This window comes from Epinephelus lanceolatus, chromosome 20, assembly GCF_041903045.1.
Source record: "Epinephelus lanceolatus isolate andai-2023 chromosome 20, ASM4190304v1, whole genome shotgun sequence".
NCBI classification, from domain to species: Eukaryota; Metazoa; Chordata; class Actinopteri; order Perciformes; family Serranidae; genus Epinephelus; species Epinephelus lanceolatus.
Genome location: NC_135753.1, coordinates 2,641,145 through 2,653,461, shown reverse-complemented (window position 1 = coordinate 2,653,461; position 12,317 = coordinate 2,641,145). Strand labels below are relative to the sequence as shown.

Below are 12,317 nucleotides of genomic sequence, written 5' to 3'. Positions count from 1 at the left end.
AATCCCTTGCTATCAGATCATTATCTGATTACTTTTGATTTCTTTTTACTCGATTACACGCCACTCAGCAACAGTTACTATACTAGATGTTTATCAGATAGTGCTGTCACAAAATTTAAGGAAAAGATTACTTCGTCGTTAAATTCAATACCAATACCTTCAGTAACAGAGGTTTCCCGTGCCGACTTTAACCTCTCCCAAATTGATCATTTTGTTGATAGCGCCGTAGGCTCGCTGCGAACAACGCTCGACTCTGTAGCTCCTCTTAAAAAGAAGTTAACAAAGCAAAGAAAGTTTGCTCCTTGGTATAACTCTCAAACCCGTAGGTTAAAACAAATATCGCGAAAATTTGAAAGGAATTGGCGATTAACCAAACTGGAAGAATCTCGTTTAATCTGGACAGACAGTCTCAAAACTTATAAGAGGGGCCTCCGCAATGCCAGAGCAAACTATTACTCAGCATTAATAGAAGAAAACAAGAACAACCCCAGGTTTCTTTTCAGCACTGTAGCCAGGCTGACTGAGAGTCAAAGCTCTATTGAGCCTTGTATTCCTTTAGCCCTTAGCAGTAATGATTTTATGAGCTTTTTTAATGACAAAATTCTAACTATTAGAGGCAAAATTCATGACCTCCTGCCCTCAGATGGTAGGCCTACCTATCTAACCTCAAACACAGCTGTAGAATCTAATATATATTTAGATTGCTTCTCCCCAATTTCTCTTCAAGAATTGACCGCAGTGATTTCTTCATCTAAATCATCAACGTGTCTCTTAGACCCCATCCCAATTAGGCTACTTAAGGAGGTCTTTCCTTTAGTTAACACTCATATATTAGATATGATCAATATATCCCTATTAACAGGCTATGTACCACAGTCTTTTAAGGTAGCTGTAATTAAACCTCTCCTAAAAAAGCCCACCCTGGATCCAGAGGTGTTAGCCAACTATAGACCAATATCTAATCTTCCCTTTATGTCAAAGATCCTTGAGAAAGTAGTCGCAGACCAGCTGTGTGATTTTCTCCAGGATAATAATTTATTTGAGGAATTTCAGTCAGGATTTAGAGTGCATCATAGCACTGAGACAGCTCTAGTTAAAATTACAAATGACCTTCTGATTGCTTCAGACAAAGGACTCGTCTCTGTTCTTGTTTTATTAGATCTTAGTGCGGCGTTTGACACAATTGACCATCAAATTCTACTGCAGAGACTGGATCACTTAATTGGCCTAAAAGGTTCAGCACTAAGCTGGTTTAAATCTTATTTATCTGATCGTTTTCAATTTGTTGACGTTCGTAATGAATCATCCTTACGTACCAAAGTTTGTTTTGGAGTTCCGCAAGGTTCTGTGCTCGGACCAATCCTATTTACTCTATATATGCTTCCTTTAGGTAACATCATTAGAAATCACTCTATAAATTTCCATTGTTATGCGGATGATACACAGTTGTATTTATCGATGAAGCCAGAAGAAAGTAATCAATTAACTAAACTCCATAACTGCCTTAAAGACATAAAAAATTGGATGAGCACCAATTTCCTGATGTTAAATTCAGACAAAACTGAAGTTATTGTTCTTGGCCCCAAACAACTCAGAGACTCTTTATCTGATGACATAGTTTCTCCAGATGGCATTGCTCTGGCCTCTAGCACTACCGTAAGAAATTCTCATTTAAAGCAAACCTCACGGACTGCATTTTTTCATCTGCGTAATATTGCGAAAATTAGGCCTATCCTGACCCGAAAAGATGCAGAAAAATTGGTCCACGCTTTTGTTACCTCAAGGCTGGATTACTGTAACTCTCTATTATCAGGTAGCTCTAGTAAGTCCTTAAAAACTCTCCAGCTAATTCAGAATGCAGCAGCTCGTGTACTAACAGGAACTAAGAAACGAGATCATATTTCTCCAGTTTTAGCTTCTCTGCACTGGCTCCCTGTAAAATCCAGAATTGAATTTAAAATCCTACTGTTAACTTATAAAGCTCTAAATGGTCAAGCTCCGTCATATCTTAGAGAGCTCATAGTGCCATATTATCCCACCAGAACACTGCGCTCTGAGAACGCAGGGTTACTCGTGGTCCCTAAAGTCTCCAAAAGCAGATCAGGAGCCAGAGCCTTCAGCTATCAGGCTCCTCTCCTGTGGAATCATCTTCCTGTTACGGTCCGGGAGGCAGACACCGTCTCCACATTTAAGACTAGACTTAAGACTTTCCTCTTTGATAAAGCTTATAGTTAGGGCTGGCTCAGGCTTGCCCTGTACCAGCCCCTAGTTAGGCTGACTTAGGCCTAGTCTGCCGGAGGACCCCCTATAATACACCGGGCTCCCTCTCTCTCTCTCTCTCTCTCTCTCTCTCTCTCTCTCTCTCTCTCTCTCTCTCTCATCCTATTACTGCATCTTGCTAACTCGGCCATTCTGGATGTCACTAACTCGGCTTCTTCTCCGGAGCCTTTGTGCTCCACTGTCTCTCAGAATAACTCATACCGCAGCGGTGCCTGGACAGTGTGACGTGTGTGGTTGTGCTGCTGCCGTGGTCCTGCCAGATGCCTCCTGCTGCTGCTGCCATCATTAGTCATTAGTCATACTTCTACTGTTATTATACGCATATGACTATTGTCACACAAGTATACTGTCAGATATTAATACATACTTTCAACATATTGTACCACAGTAGCCAGAACTATAACTATAATATTATTACTTTCATTAATGTTGTTGTAAGCTACTGTCATTACCTGCATCTCTCTCTCTCTCTCTCTCTCTCTCTCTCTCTCTCTCTCTGTCTCATTGTGTCATATGGATTACTGTTAATTTATTATGCTGATCTGTTCTGTACGACATCTATTGCACGTCTGTCCGTCCTGGAAGAGGGATCCCTCCTCAGTTGCTCTTCCTGAGGTTTCTACCGTTTTTTTTTCCCCGTTAAAGGGTTTTTTTTGGGGAGTTTTTCCTTATCCGCTGTGAGGGTCTTAAGGACAGAGGGATGTCGTATGCTGTAAAGCCCTGTGAGGCAAATTGTGATTTGTGATATTGGGCTTTATAAATAAAATTGAATTGAATTGAATTTAAAACTTTTATGTTTTATCTAAATCACGTTATTTAAAAAATCTCATTATGCAGCAGTGGACACATTGGAAAGTGTAAATTATGAGGTTTCTGTCAATACTTTTTTCACGCTTGTATGATAAAAACTCAGGTGGAGACATTAATCCAAATACTAAATGACATATTTATCTAAATCCTGCCAAGCTCTGCCGGCGCAGCTTTCATTGAGGATCCACACATGCATCCTTTGAATTTCTCTGAAAGAAGGACTCAGTCCTTCGTAAAACTCTGAAGGATCCATGACATTGGAACAGTCCCTCGGCAGCGTAACGTCCTTCAAATTCGGCTGTTTGAGGATCCTTCCTTGACATTGAGAAACACCTAGTGAGAGTTTTTAGTTCAGCTTGTTCATGTTCCACCTGTCCACGTGTCCTGCAGGTGTCCTCACTGAGTCCTCAGGAGGAGGTTCGGGCGCTGGTGGAGGGTCAGTTTCTGTCCAGGAGGCTCCATGCTGAGAGGCTGGGATACTCCATCAGTAAGAACCCCACCTCTCCACCTTTATTTAAAGCCTGCTCTGCTCTTCATGTTTCCTTTATTTCTTTCTTTCTTTCTATATTACAAATTTTTACTGAATAATCTATTTTTGCATTAATTTTTAACTTACTTTTAATTTATTGATTCATTTTAAAATGTATTTGTGTATTGGTGTCTTTCTTTCTTTCTTTCTTTCTTTCTTTCTTTTTGTGTCCATCTTCTTCCTTCAATATTTGTTGAGTCCTTAACTTTGATAATTTTGTTTTTTTTTTTCTTTCTTTGTTATTTGCTTTTTACATGACATTTTACCTTCCCTTCCTTCATTCTTTCATTCATTATGTACTCTATCTACCTTGTTTTTATGCTGTTGCGCTGGCAATAGATGTGGACAGAGGCATAATGCTATCTCAAGAATGCCTTGAAGGGAATTTCTTCAACTTTGGCATAAACGTCCACGTTGACTCAACAATGAACTGATTAGATTTGGGTGGTCAATGGTCAAGGTCACTGCGACCTTGCGTTTGTCTTATTCATATGAACACAATAGCTCAAAAACACCTTGAGGGAATTTCTTTGAATTTGGCACAAACGTCCACTTTGACACAGAGATTAATTTATTATAATTCGGTGGTCAAAGGTCTCTGTGACCTTACAAAACATGTTTTTGGCCATGAATTAAACATTTCACATTATGACAAAATTTCACACAAATATCTAATAGGATAAAACAATGAAGTGATATCATTTTATATCTCAAAGGTCAAAGTTCAGCTTTACTGTGACATCACGATGTTCTGCATAAAACACTTTTCTGGTCATTACTCATCAGCTTATTTCAGGAGCAGAAGGGGAGACCATTGGTCAGACACTGATTGGTGACACTAAACTGTGATGATTGTATAGATCTTCTGAGTGTGAAGCATCTATGTTTTAGAATTTGTAGCTTCTTTGAAGCAACATGTATTTTTGAGGCATTGTCAGCTGTATGTGAGTCTGGACAGATATTGATGTAAACTGTAACTGAAACTTGGCTAGTTGGCGAAGGCATACAACCATGAGGTGGTAATTGTAGTTTTTTGCAGGAAGTTCTTCTTTTGTTGTTGAATATTTGATTAAAACATTAAAACCACTCACAGAGGGTTTCTCTTACCAGCCACTATCAGCTGCAGCGTCCGTAAGTTTTAGTCTCAGGTAAATGATAAAACTTCATTCATGTGTGTTTTAGTTCCAGGAACCAGAGTGTTGGCAACAGGAGGAGCCTCATCTAATAAAGAGATCCTGCAGGTCAGTCCTCGGCCTCACCCGTCTGTCTCACAATTATTATTACTATGATTACAGTGTTGTTTGTTGTGTCAGTAATATTCCAGGTGAGGTTACACCCCCTGCTGAGGGAGGAAGTCTCTCACTCTAATCTGTGGTTTTGATGAACTGACCTATTTCTGTATGAATTATTTTCATCCAAAAATGTTTTTAAATATGCCATTTTAAAGAACCTTCAGACATTAAAAGTTGTATTTTTTTGCATCCATTACCAACAATTTAAGTGAAAGTGTTTAATTACTTGGCCTTAACAGAGATTGATTAATAAACACTTCCCTCAGTATATATGACTTTGGAGGATAAAAACTGCCAAAATAACAAATAAATACATAAACAAATGACTTTGTCAATTAATGTCATTAAGTTATAAAAAAAATAAATGTAGGCATTGATTTGTTTATAAAATGTAAATTAATATTTCTGTTATTATTTGCTTCTTTATTTATTTAATTTTGTATTAATTCCCCTATTTATTGACTTAACTCTTTAATTTCCCTTTCATTTGTTTATTTATTGTTATCAATTTTTGATTAGTTAATGTATTTATGCATTTATTTTGTATTTAATTTTGATATATTTTTTAAAGTATTTTTGGCATCTTATGTCCTCCTTATATGCCCACATTTTTTGTTTTACATTTTTTATTAATAAATATTTTTTTAGTTTCAGTTTTAATTTACTTTTAACTTAGTAATTCGTTTTTAAAGCCGCTACAAGGAACTTTTAACTGGATATGCAAAAGTCTCTTGTTTCTGCTGATGTCTGTGCATGACCTACAACAGCAAATGAGACCATCGGTGTGAAGATAAGCTATTTCTATACAGTGTATATCCATACCTTTAGGAAACTGTGTCCGAGTCCGTCGCAGGTCGCTTCCAGGACGAAGCAATTTACGGCACTCAGACGGCACACTTCATCTTACCTAGCTGCTTACATTTAGTGACTCTTATAAACAGTCGCTATTCCTCCTCCTCTAGACTCACAAGTCAGTCTTTAGACGCTTTGCTTAACTGAAGACTGATGACTTTCTCCCTGATTTTGTGTTTAGATGGGCGGATACAATTTCAGAGTTTAAAAAAACTCCCTACGTTGCAGAACCAATAGTAAATCTGCAAGGCGGTCCTTCAGTGGCTCGCTGAACTCTTGTGCTTGTAAACATAGTCCCACTAGAAACACGTGTAGTGGTACAAAATGGCTCAGCCGCGCTCGCAGAAAAATCCGTCAAAGTTAGTGGATGTTTGTCGCGTTTGCGGCGACACATTCTCGCCAACTAAAAGAAACAAACATAATCTTTTACAAGGCCATGACTCATCCGTCCGGCCGGACGATAGAGGGAATCGCCTTGTTGTTTACAAATACTTCCGGGTAGAAAACCAGCAGAGCTTTTAGCTATACATATATATATATACATATATATATATATACATATATATATATATATATATATATATATATATATATATATATATATATATATATATATATATATATATATACACATTTTTCACATCACTGTATCACCGTTTAGACTAATCCAATGTTTGTAAAGTCTATAAACACAATGTTTGAACAAACATTACTATTTCTTAGCCGTTAGTGGTGTCTGTAATAGGTAACTCATTAAACGGTCCCTGAAATTTTTTTTTTTTCCAGCAGATATCTTAGTTATAACATGGTTGAGCTAGCAAAGCAGTTTTGTGTAGCTATGTGTGGTATTTATTCCGTTTTGGGAAATCACGATGTCTAGAAAGCACCAGTGGCTGCAGCTGACAGGGACAGCTAACACTAGCCGCAAAGCTAACATCAGGACGTCATCTGTTAAAAGCCTCCTGTTGTCGGATACGACATGAAACTACTCCAGTTAGCTCAGTCATGTTGTAACTAAGACATCCGCTGGGAAAAATATTTTCTTCACGGATGAGCACACGTTTGATAAAACGGAGTTAAATCTCTCGGCATCCATTTTCAAGCTCTGTGTGTGTTTGTTTCCTTGTGGACGAGAAAAGGGGGAGCGCACATTTCCGAGAAGGCGTGTCCTTTTCAAAAATGCAAGAGGCGTTGCGTTGTTGCTGGCCGTTTTCACTGGTGTGTTAAACACACTTTAGAAAGGAGTGTCCCCAGACTATCAGAAGGCGGAGATCTCTGATTGTCTGGTGGCGAGACTACTCCTCCTCGACCCGATGTCTGCGGGGAGTTAAAATAGCAGCAATCATCGGGTAAAAGTTCTGTGAAAGCACTGGACTCACCAACAGTCAGCCACGTCTCAGTCACACAGAGAAAATCCAATCCTTGGGAAGTCAGGAAATCCTTCAGGATAAACGTTTTGTTCGCTAGCGATCTAGCATTTACCAGCCCAATCCTGGCAGGAGCCGGCGGGTCCACGGCGTTAGCTGTCCGGGGAGCCACACACAGAGGCCGCGGGTTGCGCAGATTAACCCCGCAACAGCGGGGATGAGAAGAGCAGGGGCCGCGGGGCTGGAACACCTCATCTGGGCCGACGACAGGTACCAGCCAGGCGTCGACAGGGTCCAGCGAGTGCCGAGAAATAAAGAGGTGAGGCACCGCTTTATACTCAGTCCAAGAAGCTGTGGGAGTGCTCTCCAAACAGGCCTTCAGCCTTACCAGCCGACTGCTGCGTTTACCCCGGCGGCAAGTTTTCCCATCTTGTTGTTTCATTCAACCCTTAAAACAAACACATGCTCGAGCCAGGTAAGCGTCTTTACAACAATACGCGCTAGAGCTCATGAGAAATGTAGACTTCATTCCGGCAAAACACTACCGCTTTTGTCCACAGGGTCGCCAAAATCAACTCAAAATGAAAGTTCCTTGTAGGGGCTTTAAATTTATTTGCATATTTGTGTTTTTTCTTTGCATTTTCCCCTATTTAGTCATTTGTTAAATGACATATTAATTAATGTATTTATTGTTATTAATTTTTTTAGTTAAATAATTTATTCATGCATTTTTTGTATGTACTTTAAATCTTTTTTAAATTTCCAATCCATTTTTATTTATTTGTGTATTTATCAATTTATTAATAGATTAGTTTTTGGATTTGTTTTTCAGTTACTTTTAATTTCTTTCCAAATTTATTTATATATTTTTCATTCCATTTATTTGTGTATTATTTACACAAAGCCCTCACTCCTATGTATTTATTAATGTAATGACATTTTAATTAATCAGGTCTTTTAATTATTAATTTATTTTTATTTTTATTTTTATTTTGGTAGCTTCTGTTCTCTCTATGTGCTTGCACTGTTACCTGGTTTTATTTCTACTATCTTCAAACTAACAATTAAAGTATCTCTGTAACTAAATCATCAGTCAGTTACAATGGAAACTTTTTTTTCACACCAAAATACATGAAAAGAATTACTAATACTGTAGAAAAAAATCACATTTAGCCTTTTTTGGAGGTATTTGAATGAGGTTTAGCACACAGAAGGAAGTGTGAGAATCAGGACATGTTAGATAAATATAAAAATAATTCATATGTAATAAGTTTAATGTAAAGTGGATTAATAATGTAATGATTTATGTTTAGTACTTTAAAGCTTTTGAGCAGTCCTGTGATATTTAAATGACTGTCTATAAAAAGTTTAAAGACTCACCAAGCACCAAACAGTTAAAACAGATAAAGATATGAAAGTAGAATTCATCACTGTACTCAGGGTATCATCTGTGGGCTCTTCATTTACTGGATACAAACGAGGAGCTGCTAATGATTCTCTTTTTTTAATTTTTAAATGTTCCCGCCGCACTGTGTTTTGTCTGCTTAATGAATGGAGGCAATAAGTGTGAGTGTGGACCAGATTTAGAGAGAAGAAGAAAAACTCATTCTTATTTCTGTCTGTCAGGTTTTATCTGATGTGTTTAACGCTCCGGTTTACACCATCGACCTGTCCAACTCTGCCTGCCTGGGGTCGGCCTACAGAGCTCTGCACGGTAACACACACACACACACACACACACACACAGTCACTGTCTTGCAGTTCTGTCAACAAATCCATATTCATGTCCTTTGAATTTACATTGACTCTGAGCCACACACTCACACCTCTAGATTAAAGTGTATGTGTGTGCGCGTGTATATGTGTGTTTGTGGTTTAACCTGTTCCCACTGGACTGTTATAACCTGAGGACAAGATGAGATTAATTTTATTGATCCTTTGCAGAGTGCCAGAGCAGTACAACGACACAACAACAATACTAAAAGTATGAAAGTGTGGAGCTTTGTCAGTGGCGCTGTGAGGCTATAATGCTCATTACACACCAGAGACTAAAACTACATTTATTGAAATATTTAATTTAATAATTTTATATATATATATATATATATATTTTTATTTTATATATAATATTATAATTTTAATTTTTTAATAATTAGGAAAGAAGGAAGCAAATAACCAAGGAAGAAAGGAAGGGTGACAGGATAGAAAGGAAGGAAGAAAAAATAGTTAAGGAAGGAAATAAACAAAGGAAGGACAGGAATAACTAAGAAAGAAGAGAAGGATAGATAAAACAGGAAGAAGAATAGAAGGAAGGAAGGAAAGGAGTAACTAAGGGAGGAAAGAAGCAAGAAAGGAAAGAAACAAAGGGAGGAGGGGAGGGAATAGCTAGGGAAGGAAAGAAAGATGGAAGGAACGGAAGAAGATTGGAAGCAAGGAAAGGAATTACTAAGGAAGGAAGAAAGTAAAGAAAGAAGGAAAGAAAGTGAAGAACACAGGAGATAAAGAAAAAAAGGACTGGAAGAATTAACTGAGGTAGGAAAGACAGAAGAAAGGCAAGGAAAGGATAGAAAGAATATAATGAGGTAATATTGTGCTGGACTCGAGGATTCATCTCTACCTCATTTATTATGGAAGTATTATTATTATTATTATGGAAGAGAGGGAAGGAATTGGATAATTAGGGGAAAGAAAGAAAGTAAAGAACACAGGAGAAAAACATTAGCAAAGTTGGCAGGGCAGGAATAACTATGGAAGGAGAGCAGGAAGGAAAGGAAAGGAAGTAAAGAACACAGGAGATAAAAACATAAAAGAAGGAAGTATTGAAAGTGTAAAGTAGAGTGTATACAGTATAAATGTTTTATCTTCTTGTCTCCTGATGGAGGTCATGTGACTGAAACATTTAAAGACCTTTTCACATTTGTCTTTGTGGTCGTCGAGCCTTCCAGTCAGCTACTCAGGTAAAAATCAGCTGATGACTGATGAGTATATTCAGAGTATGCAGTGAATAAAGCTGTCGGGTGTTTGAGCAGCAGGACGCGGATGCTCTTATCACACTTGAAGCCATTAAAATCTGACGTACAAGATAAGCGTCCGTCTTCTCTCTGGGAATTTATTCATTGGCACCGCGCTCTTTTTAATGTTGGCAAGGGGAGCGCATAGCATGTCTTCATAAAACCAGATGAAAAAGATTCTCCACATGAAAGAGACTGGGCAAGTGGCGAGATAGTGAACATCCTTCGCCGTTGATGATTCCACGTGTAATGACAGCCATCAAATATGTATGCAGGAGGTGTTGGGGAGACAGACAGGTCTTTAACATGAGCCACCGTCTCTGTTTGCTTTTATCCAGAGCCATGCTTCAATATCCAAAGTCAATTGCATGGGCTTGAAAAGACATAATGCAATCCTCCTGATTGTAATAAGTACTGCTGATTCATGGAGGGGGCAGCGGCCCCTGGGGGGCTGGATAGATCCTCCATATCCTCCAAATGCATTAATCTTGCATTAGAGTTGCAATCCTTTCCTCAGCATTACAGAGCCTGCAGCTGGGGAATGTAACTGAGTACATATACTCAAGTACTGCACTAAAGTACAAATTGAAAGTACTTGCACTTGAGGGTTTCCAATTTGTGCACCTTTATACTGCGCCCCTCTGGGCACAGGCCCAGGGGTCCAAAGTGTCAGGGATCCTCCTGGCCTTCACCTGCAAAATGTCACTCAAATTAAAGTGGAGCAACCAGGAAGAGATACACAATGATCACAAAGTCACAAAATTATCATAAGGAGACACAAAATGATGCGACAACAACCACAACGAGAATTCCTTCAAAAAGACAAAACCACAAAAAGATGCATGAAACTGACAAAAAGATGCAAAACAACCACAAAGTCTGTGTCCTGCTCTTAAGTAGGAGAGGCAGGGAGACCTTTTGCATATCATTGCCTAGGGACCCATTATCTCATAATCCGCTCATTACTCTCCTTCATCTCAGCGAGACATACTGTCCTCATTGGCAGCAGGATTTTGTGGATATTCAAAACACTTTATTATTTAGACATGGTCTAACAACACTTGTCTTAACCCAGTCTTAAGTGTTAAGATGCCATAAGATTAAGATGGCTGCCTCACACTATGATCCAGACTCCAGGACTCTCCCTTCACTGTAAACAGAAGGCCTCTTGGTCTGGATACATGTCCCTGCATATCCACTAATTTACCCCTTTGATAAACACATGATGAAAAACATGAAGAATCAGGAGTGAAAATCTCCATCCTTTGATACTGAACAGGTTCAAAGAGTCACAGCAGCAGGAGGCCGCAGAGAGAGAGGGGAGCTGTGCATCCTCTCTGAATGTAATGAGACATATTCTGTGGTGTCAGAGAGACACAGAGAGGACACATATGAGTGAATTTGTTCTGTCTTTAGAGCCGAGAGAAAGTCTGTGGTTTGAATCTCTAGCATCAGGAGGAAAAAACAAATCCACTTTGAGATGGATATTAACATGCTAACACTTCTGGGCCCGTATTCACAAAGATTCTCAGAGTCCTCGCAGAGAGCTCCTAACTTAGCCTAAAAATTCCTAGCAAGGAATCTTAGCTTAAGAGTGATTCAGGAAGTTTCTGAGAGCAACTCTGAGGAAGGAGGGGACAGAAACTTTTATCTTAGTGAGGAGGTGTGGTTGACCCCGTTGCTAGGTATGACGCAGTCTTCTAAAAGCTGTGATTGGTTGTTACAAAAAGAAAAAAAAAATGCGCTCCTAGTAATGAATGGACAGTGAAATCAACTGATCATAGAACTTAGACTGTAGGCTATTGAGAAATGTGTAATCATGAAAATATTTTTATGTCATGATGATGAAACTCAGAAAAATTAAATTAATAGTTACACAGCTTCAAAATGTTTAAACGTACCTCATTCACATGCCGATTATTATATTGATTTGCTTATTGTTATGTTTACTCGCCATGCTGGTAATTTTAATACCTAATCTATTTGATAAATGGTGGACGCAGACTCAGCTGTCAGCAATTACTGTGATTGCTGGTCTCCTTGTAAAAAGCGGTTTGATTTGGCAGAATGACCAAAACAACGAATGAAATGGAGCAAAAAAGAACGAGAAAGCCGAACTGGACAGAAGAGCAGTGCCTGCTGTTGGCACAGCTCGTGGAGGAGAACAAAGGAGTTT

General features: G+C 38.7%; 1 protein-coding gene across 1 annotated transcript in view; it reads left to right on the top strand.

The window, feature by feature from the left end:
- xylb (xylulokinase homolog (H. influenzae)) overlaps positions 1–12,317 on the top strand; it is a 195,252-nt gene that overhangs the window by 93,246 nt on the left and 89,689 nt on the right. The window contains exons 15-17 of the mRNA XM_033639227.2: positions 3,481–3,577; positions 4,802–4,860; positions 8,757–8,844. Of these exons, the coding sequence (XP_033495118.1) occupies positions 3,481–3,577; positions 4,802–4,860; positions 8,757–8,844 (244 nt within the window). The remainder of the gene's footprint in view (positions 1–3,480; positions 3,578–4,801; positions 4,861–8,756; positions 8,845–12,317) is intronic.